At 41.5% G+C, this 27,279-nt stretch overlaps 1 protein-coding gene across 1 annotated transcript; it reads left to right on the top strand.

Annotated features, from left to right (window-relative positions):
- Positions 1-297: 297 nt before the first annotated feature.
- LOC132908636 (SNF-related serine/threonine-protein kinase) lies at positions 298-26,278 on the top strand. Its single transcript, XM_060962805.1, has 8 exons — positions 298-1,309; positions 14,297-14,500; positions 15,807-15,959; positions 16,876-17,122; positions 17,437-17,788; positions 18,147-18,275; positions 18,372-18,477; positions 18,832-26,278. The coding sequence occupies exons 2-8, from the start codon at positions 14,306-14,308 to the stop codon at positions 20,959-20,961; spliced, it is 3,312 nt and encodes a 1,103-aa protein (XP_060818788.1). The 5' UTR covers positions 298-1,309; positions 14,297-14,305; the 3' UTR covers positions 20,962-26,278.
- The last annotated feature ends 1,001 nt before the right edge of the window (positions 26,279-27,279 follow it).

Raw genomic sequence — 27,279 nt, 5'->3', positions numbered from 1 at the left:
GGAAATATGGACACGAACATTTGAGGATTTCTTATAATTAATCATGGTATAATGCGTATAAATGAAGATTAGATATCTAACATACATACATACATACATATTTCTGCACATTTGTACGCTTTCAAACTTTCCACAAACGCGCAAACATTTACAAGTTAATCACATGCATGAACCATCGCGGCAAAGTTTGCCCGTTTCAAACATTGGCGCGGTTCAGTAGCGCGAGTAGTGTGCCACGTGCTCCAGCAGGTGGCGCCTGCATGAGCATGCGGACGCGAGAGAATCGTTGGTAGGCCGAATTCGGTGAGTACGTTTTCTCAGCTTTCCCGTGTCACGGTGTCGAGCGAGCGCGTCTGTCGTCGACGCTCGCCGAGTCCGTCGGTTTTTATCTAATCAGTGGAGGAAAATTCAGTTTCGCGAGAGTGTGAGTACCGGTGGTCGCGAGTGTTCAGTCGTGGCGTGCGTGGCGTGCACGAGATCGAAAGAGTCGCTCGAGGAACGAAGAGAAAGAAGAAGACGACGATTCGACGAGTCAGTCGACGGTGTGAGACGAGCCACGGGAACAGACAAAGAAAGAGAAACAGCGGGCTGAGGGGAAGGTAGGAGACACGACCGATAGAGGGAGAAAGATAGAGTACACGAAACGAAATGGTGGAAGTGGGAAGAAGCTAGAAGTGTGTCGGCCACACTATCTCGAGGAAGGAACAGGGAAATCTTGCTTTTCCTCTTCGTACGGTTGGATCGAAGGGGCAGAGGGTGGCTGGGTGGCGAAAAGAGAGAAACAGAGACGAGTCAGCTCGAGAAAGGAAGAGGTAAGCCAACCACGAAGGGTGTACGAGAGCCGTGTGTCTCTCGGCGAGGAAAGAGGTATTGTGTCGACAAACGAGAGTGCGAGAAAGAGACAGTGCAGTGTGCCGTGTGTAAACATACATCCTATTGCCGTGAGTGCGTGCGCGAGTGGCAATCAACGACGGCTTAACCATCGTCGTCGTCGTCGTCGTCGTCGTCGTCGTCGTCGTCGTCTTGGTCGTCTTCGTCGTCTTCGTTGTTGAACGTCGTCGTAATCGTCTAGATCGTGCAGAACTACGTGGTCGACGAGTCTCCTTGTAACAACAAGAAAAGAGGAGACGTTTAAACTCGTCGAGGCAAACGTACGAGAAATCGGGCAACAAACGGCCCCTAGGTACCGTGCGTGTATCAATCGTCGCGGTATTTGACACGCGTATGAAACTTCATCACAAATGACAGTCAATCGGATGAGAAGGGAAGTCGAGTGCTGGCTGGATTCGTCTGTCTAGCGGGCAAAGCGGTACGTGTAATTTTATTCAACGGTACATTTAGTGGACTCTTCTGTAAAAATGGCTCCTGACGCTTCTTCCTTCCGTATATACATCGTACACTCCCACTTTTCTCTTTTTCAACCGTGTTGAAACGTTCCGTGGAATTCGCGTGAAATTCTTATTACTTTATGATCAAAAACATCTACCAAATTGAATCTATTTTATCTTTGAACTCTATCGATTAAATTTTTTGATATTATAAAGCGAAGTTTAATCGTAACGGAGATAATTCCCAAGTTGGAGAATATTTTCCACGTTACGTGACGTTACATTCGGTATGCCAAAATTTCGATGCCGTGCAGCGAACAGGACTCGAGTATAAAGTCGATACGTGATTCGTTTATAAACATTCACGACCTATCCTGGACGATTTAGCGCGCAGCCTGCATGCGATAAACGTAATTAACAGCAGATAGTATCGTTACCGCTCGAACACCCGTTATGCTTTTTAAAAACCAGCTTTTTACATTACTTGTAAATGACATTCCGCCATATTTAGTTCTCGCGGGTACATAACCTGATACGACCTTGAAACGCTACTTATCGGACGAATAAAAAACGTCTAGTAAGTTGCGAATATTTTGTGCAAAATGCGTGTCACGTGTTTTATCCTATCTACCAAATACGAATTATCAATCATCGAACGCGTTACACAGTCGAACGTACTTACATTCGTATACTCTCGATGACATAGATTATGGAGGTTTCGTTATTTTCACTGTAACAGTATCTCTAGAAAAAAAAAAAAAAAAAAGAAGAAGAAAAAGCTGATATATCTCGAACACCTGCTTAGAATATTTGTGAAAGTATTTGCTGTATACTTGTGAGTAGGAAACTAGTGCAACGTTATCGTACGGAAACGCGGCAGAGCCACGTATATCCTATTTTCTAAATTCCGATTTAACAATGCAACGCGAACAATACGATGATTGATAGACGTTTCTTGATCGAATCTGAACTGGCTGGCTTGAAAAAAAGTGACCCAAAACGGGAATAAAGAGAAACGGGTGGTCCTCGATATTATCGGCAGGTTAACGAACCGGGAGCTCTGTGAAATGTTAATGTCTTATTACGTCACGTTCGTTTACCGTGGTCAGAGAAAGGGGTCAAAGAGACGAAAGGAAAGGGAGGAGGAAAAGAGTGTGAGACGACTAAAAATGGCGTGGCACGGTATACCATCGTCTCACGGATACAGATTACAGAGTCTCTACCGTAGTGCCACGTTAACCGGCCGGGATTTTGCTTTGTTAACTGACCATCGTTATCCCTTCTAATTCTCAAAACTAACACCGTGGAATGCGTTTCTAACGATAACTCGGGCATATCTAAGGTTAGTCGCAAAGAAATATAACGAAATATCTATACAATGAAATAAATGGCATGTAACATTTATTGGACATTTAAATGTATAAAGATGTACGTTACGCGCGTACATGTACAAAACATGTCTATCCAGATCCTGTTTCTTTAGTTAGATTCGAGTCGCTCGGAAGCAACGCCGATCGACTCTACGAATCGGAATTCGTAAAAGAATTATAGACGATTATAAACGTTAGTTTTTAAAATTTTCCTTGGAATTTGCGATTATTCGTGCTATTCCGTTATAAGAAATGAACGTACGAAGATTTCTTTTCTAACACGTTGAATACCGAATAAGTAGGCAGGTAATGGTGAAATTAATAACTTGATAAAAAAGTGGAGTGGATCGATTTGTCTCGCGAGATTTTGATTTATAAAAATTAGAATTTTCATAATCGTCCACCGTCTACTTTTAACTGAAATAAAGGAATATCCGTACTCTCGCTTGTATTCGATAGAGAAATACACCTCGCTCGATAACTGACCAGATAAAGTCCGGCAATTCGTGGTCAGTCAACAAAGCACCATTATTCCGCGATGGTTTATCTTCTTTCCGCTCAGTACCCATCTCGCTCTTTCCAACGTATAGCGTGGAACGCATGCACTTGGTCGCGTTGCAGCCGTGAAATTGTCTCGTTCTATAGCACTATAGTCGCGACAAGAGAAACGCTCTAAACGTTGCTAATTGTTCTCGGTTGGAGGACGGACGGCCAGACAATGGAAAAAGATATTGGTAACCGTTTTATAAGGCGAGAGATATTAGACGTTTCCGCTGGAGGCACAGCCGGCATCTTCCGCGTGTCAAAGACTCGAGGAATCTTGGTAACGGGACGCGAGCACTACCTGTTACGCAGCCGTGGTAGTGCGTTTACATCGCATATTACCATAGGTTATCGCCTCTTAAATCGTGAATTTTCGTGTAGGGACTCGTACGCGTGCAACGATCGCTGTTCTTCTCCTACTTTTTGCCTCGCCGTTGTGAAACATGGTTTTCACGAAAGATGGTTGCGCAATTGGCATTTTTGTCTCGCCTCTTTCCTTTCTTTCTTTCTTTCTTTCTTTCTTTCTTTCACTCACTTTTCTTTTCTTCGAAGCTATTCGACGTTGGAAAGCATGGTCACGTAGCGTTCGACGTACGACGATGGTGAAACGGTTCAAGGATCGCGAAAATCGTCAAGTCATGATAATGAAAAACATGGTCAGGAATAACTGTTCTTTGTTTACGTGAAATGCAAAATGTCTACGTAGCCAATTTATTTATATCTGGATAATAACGATCGCTATCGCTGATAACCTCTGATGTTAGAATGCACGTTATCTGAGATATGATGCAATCGAGAATCCGCGCGATAACGATGGAAATAAGGTAAAAGGAAATCGCGTTATTCGCATCTTTCACAAGTGTGTAAATTATATGTACAGTGTATATAGGCTTTTACGAGAAACCGAATCAGCGATTAATTCATTTCTATCGCATTAAAGCAGAAGTAGGCAGAGCTGTTGCTCGTTTTGCTTATTAACGGCACGTCGTGCGAATCGTTGGCATTTCACTCGTCCCAGAGACATCGATAGAGATGAAATTCATGGGAGAATCTCGCGAACGATGACGATGACCTTAGGCTCGACGATGGTCCCTCGTTGTCCCTCGTTGTCCCTCGTTGTCCCTCGTACGTGCATCATCGCGTTGATCTCTCCTGGCAGTGTTAACGAGCTTCATCGACGAAACTCGTTTCCCCTTCGAGAAATTGCAGGCTAATGAAATTTTTTACCTGACTTTCCAACGAATCGCCGTCATACCGTTTACTTGATTTCTAACTAACCGAGAAACCGAGAAATTAGATTAATCCGATCTTCTCTTGTTTAAATTGCAACGTTACGGCGAAACGTAGCATCGTTTTTAACCGATATCGTGACTGACGCAAGGTGATTCAGTGATCGTGGTATATTGGGAAAGAGGCAGGTGACTTTTCACGAATAAAATCAATTATTTAAAATATAATTTTATTATTCCGATTTTAAATAAACGCCGAGGTAAATTATCGAACAGGCCTACGTAAGGTAAACTGTATGGGTCGTTCGTTCGATAAAGCGATCCATCTATCGAATATGTAATTTATGAAATTAATTTACTAAATTATATAACAATGTATCAAATAATCAATTCAACGAGAAAGTAAATTATCAATCATTTTGCATATGTAAATGTGGATCGTATACGTAAAACTTTATAATTCATCTATTGAATATGTAATTTATCAAATTAAATTAACTAACAAATGTATCAAATTAAATAACGAAGTAAATTAGCGGACAATCTTATGTAGGATAATTGTGGCTAATACAAAGTTGAACGATTGAGCTACGGAACGTGTAACTGCAGGCTTTAAATTTACATATGAAAAAACACGGTGAGATAGTAGAACAACTGCGGTATTATTTTACAGATTTGTACAAGGGGGGCGTAAATAGCGCGTCCTTGCGGTGAAATTGACTACGAATTCTAATCGAATTACTTTGGATAATCCTGCGTGTGATTCTGCTGGCATGACCGGATTAAGCATCTCCGTTGCCACGTTTCCGAATCCAATTTACTCGTGTTTATGATTATCTGTTTTCGGTACGTGTCAGTATGTTGTAACAGTGGTTATCAACTTACTAAATCCACCGTCCAACTTATTTCCATTCAAAGAATCGTAACGACCAGATCGCAATTCGGATCGTTATTCACGAGCCAACATGGACTTTACTATGTTCCCACTACCTACGATGTCTAGTTTGAAACGTAATTTTCACGCCAAGCAGTAGCGAAATATTTTGCAGTTGTAGTTGCGTATGCTTGTCGAAGCATTCAGTAACTTGGAATATTTGAATAGAAAGCTAAAAGTAATAAATGAACTAGGAAATATAGAAATATACTTTTCAAACTTCATACGCTTTATCAGCAAGTATCTTGTTACTGTGCAAGAGAATTTGTAAATACTAGCGTGTCTCGTAACTTGTAAAATTCCAATAGTAATATCAATTCAATCGCGCCAGAAGAGATATTTTGCACTTTGTGTATGAAAGAACTGGATCTTGCAATGTTTGAGGCTACAAACAGCACGATCTGCCTTGTATCAAATCGTATAGCTCGTGACAATGTTGCGTTACGAGACAAAGGTCTTGTAATTATCGAGAAACGAATAAAACTCACGATTATTCTTTTCCATAATTTGCTCGAACGTGGAATACTCGGCGACTTTTTCTCCTCCGTGGTCGAATCATCGATACTCGGTTGTCCTCGAGATAAACTGGTCGCGTCGGTGATTCGCGGAAGAATGCAGCGACCCATGGTACACGAGTTTACACTTCCTCCAATGTTATGCAACGTTGGTGCGTCGATAACATAGTTTCCAAGTTGGGAGGGCTGATGTTGTTCCTCCATGGTGGATTCGAAGGGGGGGGGGATACGCCGTGAAAGTTTTATCTTCGTTTGATACGCGGCTCCGCGGCTCGTAATGCGCCGGTAGAACGGAACCAGGTCAACGGGCGACCGAGAGATACGCGTCGTGCGCAGGTGGATGATACCGGGGCGAACGTAAGGTTGTTATTGGGAAAATGTCAAGTCCAATCAGTCGTGGCTAGATATTTGGACGAATCGACGTATTGTACGTTTTTCACGCCTACTTTGGCGAAACGTTTCGTGCCTGGCTGCACACAGCATCGGTATGTATACGCACATGCACGTAGCACCGGTATATACCGTCTCGTCGGTTGGTTCGTCGTCGTTTGCCGTGTAACAAAGGTGGCACGAGTTGCTGAATATCGGCCGTTCGATAGATACAGGTAACCACTGATGAACGCGATAAAATTAATTAGGTACACGGTAATAGCGAGTTCCATAAGATACCCTCGAGTATTTCAAAGAGGAGAGGAGCGGAGATAGGCTTTTAAAGGGAGCACACGCTCCGACTGATCTTGTTTCGCTATTAGTGCACATTGCAGATATGATGTAATGACTCGTACAAGTTCTTCGAGTGTGAGACCTTTTTCACACTCTAATTGATATACGCTGTGTTCAATTATGTCTACGTTATTGTTATCCGTAATTGTTAAATCTAGAGAAAAAGGGACGACCTAATTTTATGCAGGAAATACGCTGGTACACTTGAATCTTTGGACTCGAATTTATACGTGGTCTGTTAATTACTTGGTAATCGCGTATCGATAAGCCAGGATAGTAGGTCAATTGGAACTATTTCCATTTTAATACGCAGATAAAGCGATCTAGTCTCCGCATCGATGTTAAATTTTTTACGTTCTTTAATTCTTTGGTCGATAAAAGGAGAAAAAGGTGTCGCGATTGATTTATTTCTACGGGAATCGGAAAAATCCGCTTGTTCGAAACGTAAAAATACCGAGGACGGAGGTTTTATTTCCTCTCTTATATCCGGCCATCGATAATGACGCACATCGCAGTACTAAACGATGCATCGAATCAATTAGGAGGCAGGGTCGATAGCAATCGTAAAACTACTTTCCGCATACCGTGCATTTTAATCGGGGCGAAACGTCTGCCTGGCCTGTTGTGTCGAGCAGGGTGGTAGAAATACGCGTCGTGACAACCCGACCAAAAATAATGGTCGACTAACTCTGTAACCTAGACTGGCCTCGAGAGTGGAGACCTAACTCAACACTTCATACTTCGCTTTTCTTAGAACCGGCACTTTTGTCTGTCTCTGCCTCTGCCTCTCAGAATGCCTGATCGGACAATACGAAGAAGTTTTCTGGCACACGTGTGCATGCACCAATATCCGGTCGTTCCAAGGAAAAATCGAAGGGATTGCGCTTACAAGGACTCGAGCTTGGCTTTCTGGAAATTTTACCAAGTCGAAAAGAAATCATTTTAAACAGCCGATCTTCCTTGCATCCTGCTATAAATCCGTATAATAGCATCGGTGGTAATAATCAATGAACATTAAATTTTTGTTTATTATTATTCAATTTTTACTTTACAATTCGTCCAGCTGGACATTTGGTAAATTTTTCTAATTTAATTGCTAAACAACACGTGGATGGCTACCCCCAGCGGGATACCATCTTCGAGTTTGACCATTTTATTTCTTTAGCGAGGTCAGGTATTTTCCTTTTAGCCTTCTTTCTATGAGAGTTTTGTTCTCTTCGCTAGCTGTCTTCCCTTGTATGTTCCGCGTACTTGCCGATTACTCTTTCGACCGTTGGTATTCTTAAGTTTGCGTATATCCTCGTTTCCGACATACCAAAGGACGTTGACTATTCTTTTTCTCAGTATCTTCGGTTCTAGCGACTTTAGTTTATTTGCGAGGCTCATTGCTGCTATTCTGTACGTCCAAACTGGTTTTATTACCGTTTTCTAAATTTTCAATTTATCTTCTAGGCTGAGTTTACAGTTTCGACTAGCGTTAAATTTGTATCTTTTCTTTCACTCTTTCACTTTCACTTTTGGAAAATATAATCGAAATGTTGGAAAGAACGAATAAATTCGTTATTAACACGATCGGTGGAAAATGTGAATCATATTCTTAGAAATCATAAAAGATATAACTTAGAAAAAAAACGAAGCTGGCACCCCGTTGGGGGTAGCCGCCCACGTGCTATATTATTTTTTTATTTATATTTTTTTTTTCTTCACCAACAAGATATAACACTTTACCAAATGTCCGCAAGGACAAATTGTAAAATAACCAAAATAAAATAAAAAAAAAGAATATTCTTAGAAATAATGGACGATCCTCAGATTCGATTTCTGTATTGTAATGTCGTCGGAATCACCTAGTGCCAAGTTATCTGGTTTCAGTCCATTGCAAAACCACATGCCACTTTATGTGGTTTTATAACGGATTATAACGTATATGATATCGTAATAACTTTACGATTTCTCGTCGTAGTTTGTTCCTTTCTCGCACCAAGCGAAACGTTACAATTTTCCCTACGAGTTGTACAAAATGGAGTTGTCTCTTCATTATCGCAATCCCTTTAATTCCTTCTTGATTCATCGCACATCATTGGTCGATAATATAAGCTCCGCGTGTCAAATCACCGCCCTCTCGTATTTCACAATATTATTAATCGTCAATTACGTAAACTCACCATCGTGTATCGCGTCTGGTACGTTTCTCGACCAACGGACAATTCTCTTTTACGTCATTTATTCAGCGAACGAGTAAACAAGCCTGTTAAATCTCGAATCGATGAAACGAATCGCTATGTTCGCAAGGAAGAATAAATTTACTTGTTACGCGTTATACGACTCGCTTACGTAAGATGGTGAACACGTTAAGGATTATGGAAACGTATCGTCGCGTTACGAAAGGCACCAGGGGTTCGTAATTGTTGTCGAATATTTTTGAGATCGGAAGAGACGACGCGGGGAGTGTCTTTGATCGTTGCTGCTGCTCGCGTAAATTCTCAACGTTGCGCGTTTAATTTTAAACCGGCGTACGAGAACGTGGGTGCCTACCCTGTACGCGTGTCTTTGTTCGTTCCTTTCATACTTCCGTGCACTTCAAAGAAAATGTATTTTTGCATCTATTTCGTTCATGAATCGACTCTATACAGTTGTTGTATACTGTGAAAGAGAGTCGTAGAACGTAGCTCCTCCTAGAGATATGTATCGTCTTCTGTTGACGTCGCGTATGCGAACGTAGTCCTGACGCAAATGTGTTTCGTAGCGTGATGCCACGAAAAGAAACCGGAACTGGCTTGACGCGAGCCTGACGGTCCAACGAATAATCGTGACTATCTGTACGCGATATCTTCCTTCTGACACTCTCCATCTTTTTCTGTTGCACGTTCTATTGCCAGTAACAGAGAATATTTATTGTTATCGGGTCAACTCTCTCTGAGATATGCTTGCAAGGAATTTATTTTATTAAGCGTATCTTTTTCATTCCACTCGTTCGTTCATCGAACATCCGCTTTTTCTACACACTCGATCTTTACCCTCCAACTCTGTATCTTTAGCTTCCTGTGATCGTAATTTTGTTAGCTCACGAAAGAGAAAGGTTGCGATTGATTATAGATTTTTTATTTTAGCTTATAATCGATATGCCGGTGATTTTGACGTAAAACGTTAAAGAGAAAATGGTACTATAAATTGCATTTCATCTAAAAGGTTGAATTAAGACTTTGCAAAGTTTCTTCATGGTAATTTTAAAACTGAAATTTTAAAAATATACGCTGAAACTTCATTGACATCTGTTTGATTCTATACACGTAAATGGTAGTTTTCTTAATCTTGTACATATTTTCGTCCCTACGGTAACGAGCAGAGAAACGTTATGTATTTCGAAGTTTGGTTTGAAATCTCTGGACCAAAAATTGCTAAATGGAAATTATGCAAAATATCTGACAATATTTTACACGTGAAACTATATCGCGGTGAATAGCTAGTACCGCTTTGTTATTATTAATTTGCAATTTGCGATCATTAGCTATCATAATCAATTAACTAATATTTGGCCAAGTGTATCATGGAAATGCACGGAATAAGTAATCAACCGTTCCGCACATAATTTTCAAAGGCTGAAATAATTAACACGTTTCGTGTAAAATTCCATGCATAGTAAACTACCTGATATTAAATTATAATGCAGCGGATAATAATTTTAAATAGACGCAAAGAGATTTTAATTTAGTAAAGTATATAATAAAACGACTTTTTATATCGACTTTTACAGATTATTTACGTATCACGTTTCATGTAAATTAGAATTCTATCAGAAAATTATGTACGTACGGAAGTCAATATGCCTGAAACCTCAGGATTAAGACCATCAAATAGTAAGATACAAAATATCAAATAATAGTAACTCCGCACTATAATAATAGTGATCTGACTGCAACAATAGTAAGTCAAAATAACTGCATCAAGAGTTCTAATCTTAAACAGTTTAGACGTACACGGGATGATAGCGTGATTCGTTAGAAGCAGATCATTTTAATATTATTCTCCTTATTTTTATTAGGGAACGTAGAATTTTTTGACGAATTTATATTTTTCTGGTACCGTTTGATCGAAAGAAGGGGACGGCGACTCATACGTCGTCCGAGTATGATTTTTAACGTTTGATTTATAAATGATTCTAGATTTATATATTACCACTGCGTTGGTATTTTTGATGTTACCTATTTTATTTATTCTGTGCAGACAGAGTGCACCCTCTATGCATTGCAGTGTGCATTATTCGCGGCTGATACTCATCGAGCTATTTTCCGTAGCAGCTGTGCATTATAGTAGTTTCGGGCTTAAGCGTTGCAACAGAATCATTATATAAATCTAGATTATTGTAATACTTAGTTATTTAACTCGCGCGCTCTCGATATCTGATCAGCGTTGCACACGCTCAAAAAATATATGGTTTCGCATTAAAAAAAAAAAGAAAAAAAAAAAAAGGAAACATCGTAGCACTAAATAAAGGTGGCAAATATATATCATAAAAATTTCATCCAAGGTCGTTCCGTCGATATTTCATCGTCGATCCCCTATCTATTTCGCACGCGCAGCAAGATAACATAACGATACGTCCTTTAGTTATCCGTGATACTATTTCATTCACTCGTGCATGAAACTTTGCGTTACCGATTTTTACGACAACGCGACGTCCGATTTATCAACGATTCAATTTCTTCGTAAACGTGGCCATTACGATTCGAGATCGGGACCGGTGCATTCAGATCGGCCCATAAATTATTCAAGACTCCTTTCGTCGACCGGGAACGACTGGTTCTCTCGACGTGCGTATATAGAGTAACGAACGATAAGAAAGCAATTTCACGTGCAGCTGAAACAATCGGGATCGCAAATTGCAATCGGAACGTGACCACTTTCAATGAAAGCTTTCGTCGATCTTGCGGAAATCTTTTCTTTTTCTTTTCTTTTTTTTTTCACCGATCGATCTGTTCCTCGTCGATCGAGGCTCGCTTAATTATTACTTCTTCCAACCTCTTCTAAAAATAATCACCGACCCTCTTTTCCCGATCCGCCAATCCCGTTGCAGTGGAAAACGGTCAACGAGAGAGTGGATCGATCGATTTTGCAACGAGCAAAGTCAAATGCCGTTTTCGGTGTTTCGGAAGGGACGCCGGAAACGAGACCCGTTTACCCTTACGTACGCGAACCAGAGCACCGCCGCCACTCCCATAGAGAAGAAGCAGCGCAAAAGTGAGAGTAACTATACACACGATTACCTTGAGCCTGATCCTCCGCGTTCAGTAGGCGTTGAAATTTATTTTCCATATAAAGCGGACAATCGAATCGTTTGTGTTGCTTACGGATGCGATGTTGGCGCGTACGAAACACGTGCACGTTGTTATTGCAGTCACGGTGCTCGAATTGTTTCGCCGGACAACGCGACGACCGCCTTCCGCGATTTGCCAGAGTGGACAAGCACCGTCTTGTAAACGGTGGGAACGTTTATTGCGTTTGTCTATGGAATTGTTTGAAATGGCGAAATAAATTTATTATGCTTACTTAGAGGCATATATGTAGTGTGCTTGAAGAATAGCTATGGAGGAGAGACGGAGTTCTAAATGTTACGTTGTTTATGGCAAAAATGATCACTTGTAGATTTCCAGTCCTTTAATTGGTCCCCCCCAAAATCCCACAACGCATAAAAGTAATACACCGAGGAGTCCTGTTTTGCGGCCAAGTTTCAGGACAAAATACAACACACACAAGAATACACAAAAATCACGCACCAATGCGACTTAAACCCAAAAAAACAAAAAAATAAACGCAAAAACCTAAAACCCACGACACATATTAGACCATGGCTACGTCGTACCGACGCGTATCGGTACTTTTGCCTAATCCACCCTACAACCGAAATTCATTGTTTATTGTGAATAACATACACATGTAATACTCATCTTCTTGGACAATAAACGTTATAAAAAAAAAAAAAAAAAAAAAAAAAAGTCCTTTAATTGGTACAGCTTGATTTTTAATAAAAGTTATTCAACGATGGGGGATGCAACGATTATTTGTACAGATTCATGTTTTTATTAATGCAACTAAACGTAGATGGAGACTTGTTTTATCCACTTGATGTGAATATATTACTTGGAATATTTTATATATCTCTGGACACGTAATTACGCAGTTTGTGTATATTTCTGCGATCTTTACGTTTCCTATAAATGCACAAACATTAGCAGCTTAGTTATTAAAGATTGTCTTTTTGCGTTCTAGTTTCAGCTGTTTTTGAGCTTCGAGCGTCTTTTTCGTAATTGCACGAGAATTCTTCTCTTAAAGGTCTCAACCATACTGATTTCTTATTAATGAAAAGATACGTAACCTTCGGTTTGAGTTTTTCACGGTTCTATTTCAAGTCATGAACCTTTAACATTAAAGAAAGAAATGGAACTTAAAAATAGTTGTGAAACGCATAGTGTGTATATATAGCAAAAAGGTCGCCACTTTTCAAGGATTTCAAAGATAGCATTATAATACTGAAATCTTCCTTTTTATTTAATATCGTAGACTTAAAACGCTTAGATTCAATATAGTCGAAACACCAATAACAATAACAGATCTTTATCTGTATAAATGTGTAATATTTATAGGAAATAACGTATTAATAGCGTGCTAGTAGGTTCGGTAACGCTATGATTTATTTCAATATCGTTCACGCCAACACAACATCAAGTATGATGCTCCGTCAATTTATATGCACGCAGTCATCATTCGTCACTAACTCGTCTCGTCACAACGGCTCTCTTTCACGCCGACCACGCTCCTTGACAACGCTGACAACACCAACCCCAACGCGGACGACATTCTCCGACCATGCTGACAGCACTAAAAGCTCGCTGGCAACAAAAAAAAAAAAAAAAAAAAAGACTCGCTAACGGTCACCTTTTATACCCTGGCTCCGGTATACCTGGCACGCCAATGTCCCATAGTCAAGTAGACCTTCTTAATTACTCAGGAGTTTTCCCCGATGGGGAAACTGAAAGATAACAAATGCTCTTTTACGATAAAAATTCCAAGAAACTGGAAAACTCGAATTCCGTTTGGAATCAATTTGAAAATGTTTCCTTTATTCGTTACTAAACCACGGATAAGTACGCGTGTTTATAGGAAATTCAAAGTTACGAAAATATATAATGTGCAAAAATGTATAAAATATCCAAAGTAACGGTACACGCCATATAGTATCCACTAGGAAAAACAATTCTCTACCTATGTTTCATATCTTTTAATCATTTTGGTAAATTTTTTCTTTTTTTTTTTTGCTGATGGGTTTTTTTTTATTTTGTTTTTTTTTTTTTACAATTTGTCCTGAAGGACATTTGGTAAAGTGTTATATCTTATTGGTGAAAAAAAAGTAAAATAAAAATAAATGTAGCATGTGGGTGGCTACCCCCAGCGGGGTGCCAGCTTCGTTTTTTCTATACCTTTTATGATTTTTGGTAAATATACAAATTTATATAAATGTTTGCACACAGTGGATCTGCACGCAACCATCCTCGACCAATCTATCCATCGGTATCGCACCTCGATAAACATTCCCAAACGGAACGAGTTTCACCGTGGTGCGATCAGATCGATCATTCACAGTTGTTCCTCGTTTCAGTGACACGAGATGCATCGAAGGGTGGGATACAGCAACTACGACGGCAAGATCGCCGGCCTGTACGATCTGGAGGAGACGCTTGGCCGCGGTCATTTCGCCGTTGTGAAGCTCGCCAGGCATGTTTTCACCGGCGAGAAGGTCGCAGTGAAGGTCATCGACAAGAGCAAACTCGACGAGGTCTCGAGAGCGCACCTCTTCCAGGAGGTGAGGACACAGACGATACGATGGCGTTCTTTTTTTTCTCCTCCCCGGCTCATTTTCGTCGCGTGTCTCGTCGACGGAAGCGACCGCGCATATCCTTCGTCCCTTTGTTCCTGTTCCCCCTATGCGTCGTGTAAATGGGAATGTGTCGAGCACAAAGCGGTCGCGAAGGAAATGGAAACGCGTACTAATCTCTCGCTTCTTTTCGTTGGTGTTCGCTCGATGGCCGTGCGCCGCGTATCGTGCTCCATAGCACCGAATTTTTACCGCAGACTCTCTAGTCTTTCAGGCCTTTGCTTCTTTCGTCCGACGATATTCCAGCGGATCTTTAGTTTTTTCGAATAGATTTTTGGTACAAGAGATATAGCGGTAACTTGGAGTTAATTGGCAACTCTGGGTAGTAGAGTCTTTGATCAACGCCAAAGGGCGTTTCGGTGAAAGTAGGCGCAAGTTCGAACGACTGGGCGAGGTTTTACTGGAAGGAACAGACGTCGAAGCACGCAGAAGCAGAAGGTTTACGGTGGAACTCCGTTTATCCGAGTTTTGTTTCTTTGGAATTTCAGTTTGTCGCTAATCAAACGACGTATCGAATCGATGAACTTCCATTACAGCCTCGTCCGTAAGTTTTCAATTTTCAAGCGACCCAACGTGGATACGTTCTTCGCTCGACGATATCAACCAGTAGTTCATCTTAACGACATAGATATCCAGAGGAATATGTAAGGAATATAGCGGTGGGAAAGGCGTTACGCGAATTCTTAGAGTTTTCTCCATGGCCACAACGTTTAAAAATAGAATTCGATAATGCGAGTAAATTGATCGAAGGAAGTTGGAAATGAAATATCGCGTTAACGCAACGTTGATCGTCCTTAATAATTTATCGAAAAAAAACACGGAATAAAGTTTCGTAACATAAAGATGTAAGAATCTCGATTTCGAAACCTTGAACCATCACCAAGGTCTATCCTGCTGAAACCATTGGCAATCCGTATCATAGAGGATCTCTATGATTCTTCACCTTTCTCGTTAAAGCGAACAAGCGAGATCTCGCAAACAGCTTCCTACGATCTCATGGTTTCGCGACATCTGTGTTAAATATTAACGACCGATTGCGTAAGATCCGCTCAACGGCCAGCATCGCGTAGGTAATATCTACGATCCGCTTCGAACTTGTAGATCTCGTTAAGGTCAACGAGATAATGGCGCAAGGGGGAAGGAGAAAGGGTCATTGACCAGCGTGGTTCGAGGGCAAACGTCGAACCACGCTGTTGCACCATGTCGACCATCCTCTTTATTTCTCCGTCTGCAGGTGAGATGCATGAAGTTGGTGCAACATCCTAACGTGGTCAGGCTTTACGAGGTGATCGACACTCAGACGAAGCTCTATTTGATCCTGGAGCTCGGCGATGGCGGCGACCTCTACGATTACATCATGCGACACGATAGCGGGCTCAGCGAGGAGGTATGTATACGATGGCTCGAGCGTATTGCACGTAATGATCTTGTTCTACCAGGGAAGAGCAAGAGTCATTTTACACGCGTTGACATCACGCGGCAGTTCTTGAGCTGTTTCTTCGCCACATTTTCTTTTGCCCATCTTGATGCTTCGGATGGACGCAAATGAATAGAATTAATCGAAGAAAGATTGATGCGTTAAGCGGTAAAAATTCTTTTCGCCGTAGCTTGATTACGTAATTCCGGAGATTTTTCCGTTGCCTTTCGAAGCATTTGATGAAAGATGCGCGCATGTTTTTAATGCGTTCTTCCATTGCAACGAAATCTTCGTTCGAGTGTCGCGATCGACGTTACGCTTAAGCAGATTTCTCGAATTATGAACGACGACTACTCGAGGTTATAGCGTGTAGAATGTCACTCGTACCCCAAAGGGTTAAAAGCATTGAGCGTTGCAATCCTTGAATCACGGCACAAACATCGTAAAAACCTTGAGGCGATTTTAATGCCTCGTTATTCTTTACTCATTGTCGGACAACAGCTCGCTGCATTCGCTCGAGACCAATCCTACATCTGTTAATACTCAACTAACTCCTAACTGTATCTTCAACTCTATTAATAACAATTCTATTATCGATTAAAGTCTAATTATCATGCGCCACTTATGAATCACAAACAAATGTGTGTGTTAGTCATCGTATTTTCAAATCGGAACAGTCCTTACTCATTGCCGGAAACGGAGAAAATTTATCAAGAATTCTTGCGCAACCTAACGATTCGTTGCACATTGATTCGGTTCGTTCGTTCGATTGTATTGGACGGAGAATATCATCCTCTGTTTGTTGTCTTTCGACGTGATTGGTAGAGTCCCAAGGCCGTAACATAATTCTCAAGGCCCGCGCTGATACACTTTTAATCGATCACAGGTGGCTAGGACGTACTTCCGGCAGATAGTCAGAGCCATATCGTATTGCCATCGACTACACGTGGTACACAGGGACCTGAAACCCGAGAACGTGGTGTTCTTCGAGAAACTCGGCACCGTGAAGCTTACCGACTTCGGATTTAGCAACAGATTCTGTCCTGGTCAGAAGCTGGAGACTTCCTGCGGGTCCCTCGCATATTCGGCACCGGAAATTCTACTTGGTGATAGTTACGACGCTCCTGCCGTTGGTGAGTATCATAAAATCAATTCGTTGTACTTTTATCGATGTTTTGAAACACTTGATGTAATTATAGTACAAGGTGTTGAACATCGACATTGACGGACTGATTCAAAGACACCGAGATTTTGTTTGTGTATCAATTTTATGTCGTTTCGTTGCAATGCCGTGTTGCAATCGATATCAAGATGAATTCAATAATATATAGCGTGGTATTATATGGTACTGCTATATACCGCCTATATTTAGATTTTTCTTCGTATTTATTTATTCATACATCGCTGACTCCTCGTCTCGTATTCACCGTCGAAATTGGGTTTTCAGATGTTTGGTCACTAGGCGTAATTTTGTACATGCTAGTGTGCGGTCAAGCGCCTTTCCAAGAGGCGAACGACAGCGAGACCTTGACGATGATCATGGATTGCAAGTACTCGATACCACCGCACGTATCCGAGGGCTGCAAGCGTCTGATAGCCAGGATGCTCGTTAGAGAGCCAGAAGGCAGAGCGACGCTGAAGGAAATAGCAGCTGATCCATGGCTGGCCATTGGACCCGACTCGGAGCCGTTGGAGGCGTTGCCTCTGGTCTCCAGGCAACAGGTGTCCGACGATCATCACAATCATATAGTTACCAAAATGGTCAACGGGAATATTGCCACCAAAGAAGAAATTTTGGAGTAAGCATGTTTATCAAATAATTAAGATATCAAAAAGAGTGTTGGGAAACTTATTCTACTTTTGTAAATCTGCTGTTGCATATCCCTGCAAAATTCTATGGTACCATGTGTGCGATTAATATTTCCAATATGAAAATTTATGCTGCATTATATTTTACTGTTACGTTATAGTTTTTTTCACGAATGGAAATTTAAAAAAGAATATAGATTTTATAATACGTCACTTATATTTCTTATTCTATGATAAATCAAGTTTCAGTATTGATTGGCTTCCGCAAGAATCTAGCTAATAGGATGAATCGTTTAATAAATATTCAATAATATCTGCTAAAATCATCGTTAATTAATTTAATTGTAGAGCCCTCGATAAGAATGAGTACAATCACATAACGGCGACGTACTTCCTGCTGGCAGAAAGGAAGTTACGGACTCATCGCCAGGAACAGGTACAGAAGACTCGACCAGAAATCCTCGAAGTCTCGGCTAGGTATATTATATTATACACTATATCGATACAACTTACTGAAAGAGACAGTCAAACGTATATCAATCACCTATACACCCAAGCATTGGTTATTTTCAGCCGGCAAGATGACGCGGCCACTAATATGCGTACCGACCAAAATTCATTGAGCACAGTCAACCAATCGTTGTTGAGCGTGCCACGGACGCCGGGTGACGTACCTCAAGTACGTATTCAACGATTAATTCCTCTAACGAACTGACATTCGTACTTAACGAACTAACGTAATAATTAAATTGCGAGTTTTGTGGATTTGTGCAAAATTTAAAGGTCCAAAAAGGATCTGTAGTATATATGCAAAAGTATATAAAATAGCTAAAGTAAAATTCCTGAAATAAATATTGTAATATTTTGTAGATAAAACACGTACATCGTTTCTTAGATTCCATTTCTATGATTGTGTTCATAAAAATACAAATTTGCGTGAAAATCCGGAGCACAGTAATAACGGCAGATATTTATTTGTCGATTTATTACGCAAACTTTCCAAAGGATGAAAAGAAATGTGTTTACGTTGCAGAATATTCGAACGCGGAAGTGCAGCATCGTGCAAGAGGAGGAAGACGAGGACGACGTGTCTTCGTGCTCGGGTCGCGACGAACGCGGTAGCAATTCCACGTTGAACTCGTTCAACCGTCGTGGATCTCGATCAGAGGGTAAACTGTCGCACATCCTGCAGGAGAGGTTGTCCCAGCTTCCGGAGAAACCGAGCCACAAACCAATGTCGTCGCAGCGAATTTCGCAGAAGGACATCAACGTGGTTATTGTGACTGCAGACGGTGATGAGCGACTGATGTCTAGTCCAATGAGTGGGAATATCAACGATTCCTCGTCGTCTGTCCAACAAAAGACAGTGGTCAGGCTTAAAACGGGCAACCAGCTCGTGGACAAAGTACCTGCAGCAACGATGTTCGACTCCACCAGCCAGGAGAACCTGAAGAACCGTTTGGACGATGGATCGTTGCCTGGCTGGTCGAGGAAAGGATCCTCGGAAAACAGGCCAAAGTCGGTGTCCGATTGCTTGAAGTCGATGGGACCTGTTCCAATGAATAAGTGGAGGATGGGATCGCAACATCGATCCTCTGCCTCTTCTTTGGATTTCTCGTCGACAATGGGTCCGTCGAAACCGTCCGAAACCAGCACGACGACTACCACGACCACTATTCTCACGGAGTCGTCCACGGTATCGATTCCTCTACGACCTTTGAGCGGTCTGAACGATAACCTATCGTTGACGCCTAAGTATAAGACCATGCCTTCGCCAGGCAGCGCTGGTTCCACGTCTACGCCTTTGAACGAAATCTTGGAGGACGGAGATGCGTTACCAGTATCTGGTAGCGAGAGTAGCGGCTCCAAGTGTCGGGTGGTTAGAAGAACCGGGTACGAACAGAGGAAAAGCAAGTTCCACAAGACACGCACAACCTCCTGCTCGAGTTCGGACGCTAGTGACGATGACAGTGAGAGTAGAAAGAAGAGGGCGCATAAATTGAGCACATCTTCGAGCAAGTCGATGTCTTCGAGACGCGATAGTCACGACGATTCTAGTGATTCGCAAGACCCAGGAGGGAGTGGTGGAGGTAGAGGTGGTGGCGGAGGTGAAGGTGGTGGAGGAGGTGGAGGTGGTGGAGGAGGTGTAGGTAACGGAGAACACACAACTGAAACACCGCCGAACGAAACAAGTCGAAAGGATAACGGAAACAGCACGAATACAACAACCACAACGACTACGACAACGGGGGGAAGGCATAGGTGTTCGGAGAACCAAGTTATATTCGGTAGAAGGCATCGCGCAGGTAGGAGAAGAGCCGGAGAAACCCGACTACGCGAGAGTCAATCTCTGAACCGTATCACAGAAGTGCAGGAAGCGGAAGGACCCTCGTCGTGTCACAGTCACTGTCACGTGTCCCGCAATTCTGCTGTTCTAGTAGTTCAAAGCATGTCCTCGTCTTCGTCTTCGGTATCTCAGAGCAGTACAGGCTCGCATGGAATTCCACAGACGTTATCTCAGGCGGCGGCGACTGTTCAAAAGGCCAAAGGTTTTGGAGCGAGGCTTTTGCAAAGTTGGTCCCTCAGCACCGGCAAGTCCTCGTTATCCCAATCGTCGAACAAACAGACCAACTGCAGTTCCAACGGCAGATGTAGCAAACAGGAGTCGCCGCGAGACGCGTGTCAAAGGATCGGGATGTGCGACGAAAGGGAATTGAATGGTTGCTCGGTTAATCAGGTACCGTCCAACGACAAGGAAAATAGGAACGCGTCGATGAATAGGAACGACTGCAAAAACAGGAAGATCCGGTTGCTTAGTCGATATTTCGCCGTGCATAAGAAACTCTGTGTTCCTTTACCAGGATTGTTCGGTAAAGGACGCCTCTATAAAGCGCGATCTTGCGGTAGCATTGCTCGAGATCGCGTCAGTCCACCGTCACCAAAGCCCATGTTATTCTGCACTACAGCGGATGACAAGTGGCGAGATCGTAAACAGTGGTGCGACGCGAAGCACCAGCATCGCGGCAGCGACGGGGATATTAATCAAAATTTGGGGCTGTCGCATTTGGTCCAGGAGAGCATCGTGGGAAAAGGCTGCAGCGCGTTACCTGCCGTCTGCCACATTCACTTGGGCGATGCGTCAAAGTGTTGCAGCCTCTGTTGATGAATCTGCACGACGAGCAGCTCGATGTACAAACGACGACGGAAGAAGACAGCATGGGTCGCGTAACTCTAACCCGAAGTCGTTGAAATCATGATCCATGCGACTATGAACCATGCTTCGTCGCTGTTTCGTCGCTGTTTCGTCGCTGTTTCGTCGCTGTTTCGTCGCCGTTTCGTCGCCGTTTCGTCGTTGTTTCGTCGTTGTTTCGTCGCTATTCCGCTGCTGGTGATCAGGAAGCGGTGAGGACTCGCGAAGAGGTGCAACGAGACGTAAGGAGACGGAATTATCACGAAGTGCAATCAATCTCATGATGACCGTTTCGCATGTAGAGGTGGAAAGCGAGGTAGAAGAGGAAGAGGAGAGGAGAGGAAAATGATGAAAGAGAAGGTACGCGAGACAACGCAGTGCGACGTGATTAAACGGAAGACGAAGAGGAGGATCTCCTATGCGCAACGCGTTGTGGTGTTCGTTAACAGCCGCGACCTCTCGGTAGATTACGCAGCACGCGTCACAATGGTCAATGTATTCAATCGATCACGTCACGTCCCCTCCATCAGACCGACGCTGCATCAGCAGGAAACCTGATCCTGTAACCTTTCGAACGCGATGCGTAGTCGAGAAAAAGACCAAAATAATATTAAGGGTCGTGTCGAAAGGGAGAGAGCGTTATCGATCGATCTTTCGCTCTGCGGGAAGTGTATCTAGTCCGTATGAACAAACTTATATTAAATATTACAGAGTTTATTACTATTATTAATATCATTATTAATATTATTATTCTTGATATTTTATTATTATGATTATTATGATTATTGACTCTAATTATTAATATTATCGTCATTCTTTCGTTTATTGTAACGCAGACATTGACCGAATCATGCGAGAGTCGCAAGAAGAAGGATCCAACGTCCAAGAATGGATTGACATTTTTTGCTATCTTGGAGGATCTTCTCCTTCGTTCCCTTCGTGTCCATTTGTTCCCTTTTGTTCTCCTTTATTTATCTATCTATTCCCTCGCCCTTTATCCTCCTCTTAAAATTCTGTTCCTTCCGCGAATCGCGACTATTGTACCGATTTTCCTACATATAAAGAATTAGCATGCGTTCTTGGGTCTCGCACAGTGGCTCTCCCAAGAGATGAACGGAATTCCTTCACGAGGAACAAAGCACACAAGCGAGACCGTATTTATATATGTAACACGCTAATCGATTAGGCTTACGCGTGTACCGTTTCGATCGAGGAACGTACTCTGTGGTGCTATACGCCAACATCTAACGTGACGAGGAAGAAACACCAAGAAAATGGAGGATATCGAACTTTTTTTTCTAACTGTTTTTTCCGACGTTCTGGGGGATAAATACCATAAGTTGAAATTGAAAGTAAAATAGTAAAGTGGAAATTCTAGAAAAAGAGGTGCACATAGACGAATAAAAATTGCTCGGAAGGAAAAAGTTCCGATACAAAGTGTTCGTAATCTAGACTCTTATTTATAGAATTTACGAGCGTGAGAAACAAAATGGATTCAGTGAAAGAACGATTGCTTCTGTAACTTCTGAGACAAGGAACAACGGAAGTCTGCAAGGTCTACGAAGTCCGGAGGAATTATGTCACCCTTTTATCGCAAGGGTACAAGAATCAGCGAGTTCTGCACATCAATCACTGTCAAATCTCTGAACAAGAGACCAAGGTTCAAAAAATTCAATATTCTCGTCCCTACGACGTTAAGGAATATCCGTTGTCGAAGAAAACCCGACGTTCAGATGCCAAAGCGACAATACGAAGTTTTGAAAAGCCTAACTGAATATCGAAATATTCGAAACTTATAAAATGGACCATCGAAAGAGAAACAGGATCCCCTAGGACAGTACTCTGTAATAGAACGATGTGCACGATGTTCTCTTCCCGTCGTACAATTCAAGAGACGATCCTCTTCGTCCTTTGAAGCAATTGGGAGCGAGTTTCAGCGCGCTTGCCGGCTGAGCGCGCGCTTCATTCTTCGCCGTATTCATCATCAATGTCATCGTCATCGTCGTTGCCGAATGCGCGCGTTCATTTCTTGGAGAACGCAGGACAAACAAACACATGTATGTTGCTGTGCGAAACGAAATATTTGGTAGAATAGAAGCTGTAGAATGCGAACCTGCGATCTATTATCCATGACAAAATACACTTTTTTCCTGCATCGATCGATGATGTTAAAAGTAGGTCGGAAGGAACTTGGTCGACTTTGTGAAACTCCGTAGATCGAACGCGAGCCATTCGGCAGAACTCTCGCTGAACCTGAGCGATGTACGTGCACGCGCTTTTCACCCACTTTCTTATATATCTGTCGCGATGATTGGGGTGCTATACTAATCGAAGATGTAAACTTGAAAAGTATTTATTTTCTTTTACTTTTCTTCAATTTTTCAAACTATTTTTAACGTTAGCTACTTTTTTTTTTTTTTTTTTTTTTTTTTGTAGTATTAGAGAAAGATTAAGCGTTCAAAAATTAAACGTTCCTTTATCGTAAAAATTGTCAAAGGGAAAGAGTCGAATGTTTCTGAAATATACATTTCTAAGATTTATTACGTGAGCGGTATTTTTTTAGAAAAAAATCATCTATATTTCTCTTACAGGACTATCGAACCCTGAAAGGATATTTTAAGCCAAGTAAATAACAGGTTTACATTAATAAAATCCAGATTTTAAGTCGCTCGAATTCAAGCAACTTGGCTAATCCGAACGAGGCTTAAAGATTGATACCGCTGATATGTCAATTCTTACTTGATCGATGTTCTCGTAAAAGGAATTAATAGGTAGTAACGCTGAATGAATAACTGTTTGCTCTAGTTGTGAGTCACTGTCTGTATCCTCGCCGTAGTATATATTGATTGGATCGCTTGTGACACTCAGAAGACATATCTATAACGTTACGTCTACGTTTTTTTGATACGTAGAGAATCCGAGGAATCGGCTTTGCTTTTCTGAAATTCGCTGCATACGGCGCATAACTGTCGTTCCTTGCCACGGGACAAAACTATTTCTAGATGCTCGTGAAGCTAGAATTGAAATTGAATATCACAACAGGGACCACACGTGATCGCAGTCCAGAATTCGTCGTCTTATCGTTAGAATATAGAAGAATTAGTGATAGAGACAATAGACAGTTGTACGTGATGTTCCTTTCTTCTTCGATTACTCTGCGAAACTTCCATTTTTACAATTTTCAAAATTAATGCCAGTAAAGTAAGAGTATCGATATCTGCTAGTATCGATGAGAATCCTGTAATGAAATAAACTATTCTTTTTTTTTTTTTCTTAAAAAATACTGCTTACATTTAGAGTTCTGCGACGATAGCAACGATACTGCAAGTACGTCATTCAGGGAAATATCAACTTTTCAATCTAATATCGTTCTTACGTTGCCCCAAGATGTCGCATTATAGTACGATGTATGGTACCGATCTGACAAAGGCAATATTCAAGTTGTATATTCATGCAAATTTGCAATTCGATTTTTGAAATCCTAATGGCAGCACCTGGTCGATCGCGACGTTCTATGTTTCCTGAGTAGGCCAAGAGCGTTTGTATGTACCTAAACTAAATCCGCGCATAAACTGTATGTACCGAGCCAGATATTTTTTAGCGTAATACAATTTATTTATTATACATCCTATAAAAAGAAGGAATGCAAGAGAGAGAGAGAGAGAGAGAGACGATCCTTTCCAATCGTCACTGCCGACGATCGTCGACCCGCTTTATTCCTCGTTGTAACACTTCTCTCATCCTCGCCTCGTGTCGTCGCCTCGGGAACGAGATCGTTTGCTTCCTCCACAAAGACTGAGCAAATTGTACAATAAATTTCCATAATCGCTTGGATGCCTTGTGTCGTACGATGACGATGACTCGACGAGACCAAAAAGGAAGAAAAGAAAATGAATCATACTCGAATAATGTCTCGAGAAATCACCGTTCTTCGGTCATGTTTCGTTGAAAGCGCGACGTTATCAAACGCGCACCTTACCACGGCTGAAGTGTTGGTTTTAAACAATAAATAAAAAAAAAATAATAGTAATATTAAAGAACAATAATAATAACGATAATTTACACTCAACGAATTTGTTCATCGTTCGTTTCGAGTCCCAACGAATCGCGACCAAGGTGTAAACGGGCATTAAGATTATTTCCGTTCAATGGAAATTTAAGAAGAAAAGAAAAGGGAAAGGAAGAAAAAGAGAAGAGAGTGTGTGTGCATGAGAGAGAGAGAGAGAGAGAGAAAGATAGAAGAAGAGAAAAAGAGAGAGCAGGGAAACCATGACGCGCGAATTTTGCTATTTAGCTAGAGCTACGCGGAACCAGAGTGACATGCTTCGTTGCCGGGCATTATGGGTCACGGTGGTGAATTCAAGCTTGACCAATTACACGTAGACATTCACACACGTATACACTCTTTCCCTTTGGAACAATCGTAGAATGTACGCCGTGTGTCCGTTCAGTTCGATCACTTTTTACGCGTTATTAGTGGTATCTTTGCCAAACACGAGAAAATTTGAGAAAAGAGTAAAAAAAAAAAGGAAAAAAAATATAATAATAAAATAAAATCGTTGAATGTATGCCTGCAGCTGCAAGTAACCTAGCGAAGCGTTGCGATTCTTGCATCGAGCTATCCGCTCGACCAAACTTCCTGCGCGACGCCATACTGTCCCAAGTGGATGCTCTATCTATGATAAATAAGAGGTATTTTTCGTGTTGTAAATGAATCCATTTAGCGATACAGCACGATTAGAGTGCGTTGTAAGAAACGACGAGAAAGAGAGAGAGAGAATGTGTGTGTGTGTGTGTGTAGAAGGAAGGAAAATAAAAATAAGAAAAAACGATCGAGATAACGAGGATTCGATCGAAAGTGGTGTTCTAGAAAATATCGCTTCGGTGTAAACTTTAACGAGGCGTCGTTTTCGCGTTAATTCTCGTTCGCTAGTCCAGTCGAAGTTGTCCCTGGACAACGCTACGCATAGAGTACAATTGTTCCCGTGATGATTTTTGTATAAGTGAACAAAGTATGTCCCCCTTTTTTCCACCGATGCTGTACACATTCATCAAGCCCCCCCCCCCCATCTCGGTTTTAAGCGAGAATGATAAACGAAGAAAAAAAAAAAGGAAAAATAATTAAAAAGAATATATACGTATATGTATATATAAGAAAAAGGTATATATATATATACATACAAGACAAGTGTCTGCTTAAATTTCGTAAACGTCGGCCCAACTTACTGCCAGTTGAGTGTAACAAACAGACAAAGAAACGAAAAAGAAAAAAGAAAAACAAAAAAATAAAGATCCATTCGCGTGCTCCGGTGACGAGGACCATGTGTCGTCGCGATATACCGGAATCGTATAAATCATTCATGCAATAAAATGTGTGCCCGAAACAGAATAAATGAGAAAAGAAAAAAATGAACCACGAGGAGCAAGTCTGCTGACACTGTGTCTTCAGTTTCTCCCACGATGACTCCCTCTCCTTAACATTCTTTTTCTCCTACTTTTCAAATCGCAGCAGGAGATGGTTGGAGTAGATTTAATAATAGTTACCATAGGTGGGAGCACAGATCGAAGTCCACCGAACCATCCTTCCCTAACTAGTTATCCTTTACGGTCGTTACTGTTCGTCGCCTTCTCTAGCCTTTGGAAGAAAGTGGAAGAGATTTTTGCCACGTTTACCGTACGTTAAATGGATCGTATTTAAAATAATATACAGCGGAGAGAATGGCCTTGGGTGGTCGATATTTTTAGGCCGGAATAAAGCTCGTTCGAATTAGTTCGGTGATTTAAAGTCGGAGAAATTTCAATTTTAAAAGAGCGTGAAAGAAATTTCGGTTTTTGAAAAGATGTTTATTTAGACTGTCTTTTTTTTATTTTTTTTTTATTTTTTTTTTGTCATTAACCTCTATCGTTAGTCTTGTTGAAAGAAGGAGAATAAATTTGTACGCGACACGTGGAGTAAAATCGAATCCTGCAGAGAAGCGTTATGAAACTGTAGTCGAACGTGGCACAAGTTCAGAAAACTTGATTTAGTTTAGAGAGTTGATATGAACGAGGACGGAAATAATAGTTTACCTGGCTACTGTTGTTTCGTTCGAGTCAGGGAATAGTTGCAAGAACCGCGGTCTTACTGGAAACTTTAAAGGATATTTCGAGTCAAGCAAAGTTAAAGATTCACTGCGATGAAATGTTTGCCGTTGCTCGGATCCAAGTGATTCGAACGATAAGCGTAAATAAAGAAATTTGAAAGAATATTTCAAATCATATAAATATTCAGATGGAGGTGTATTCGGATAC

Source organism: Bombus pascuorum, chromosome 7 (genome assembly GCF_905332965.1).
Source record: "Bombus pascuorum chromosome 7, iyBomPasc1.1, whole genome shotgun sequence".
NCBI lineage: Eukaryota > Metazoa > Arthropoda > Insecta > Hymenoptera > Apidae > Bombus > Bombus pascuorum.
This window is presented reverse-complemented; position numbering and strand designations above follow the sequence as displayed.

What these genes read in the sequence shown, in the direction of transcription:
- LOC132908636 (XM_060962805.1), top strand. Translation starts at nt 14,306, where the DNA reads ATGCATCGAAGGGTGGGATACAGCAACTACGACGGCAAGATCGCCGGC. An exon ending in ATAGCGGGCTCAGCGAGGAG is followed by an intron (nt 15,960 to 16,875) that starts GTATGTATACGA and finishes AATCGATCACAG; the next exon opens with GTGGCTAGGACGTACTTCCG. An exon ending in TTACGACGCTCCTGCCGTTG is followed by an intron (nt 17,123 to 17,436) that starts GTGAGTATCATA and finishes TTGGGTTTTCAG; the next exon opens with ATGTTTGGTCACTAGGCGTA.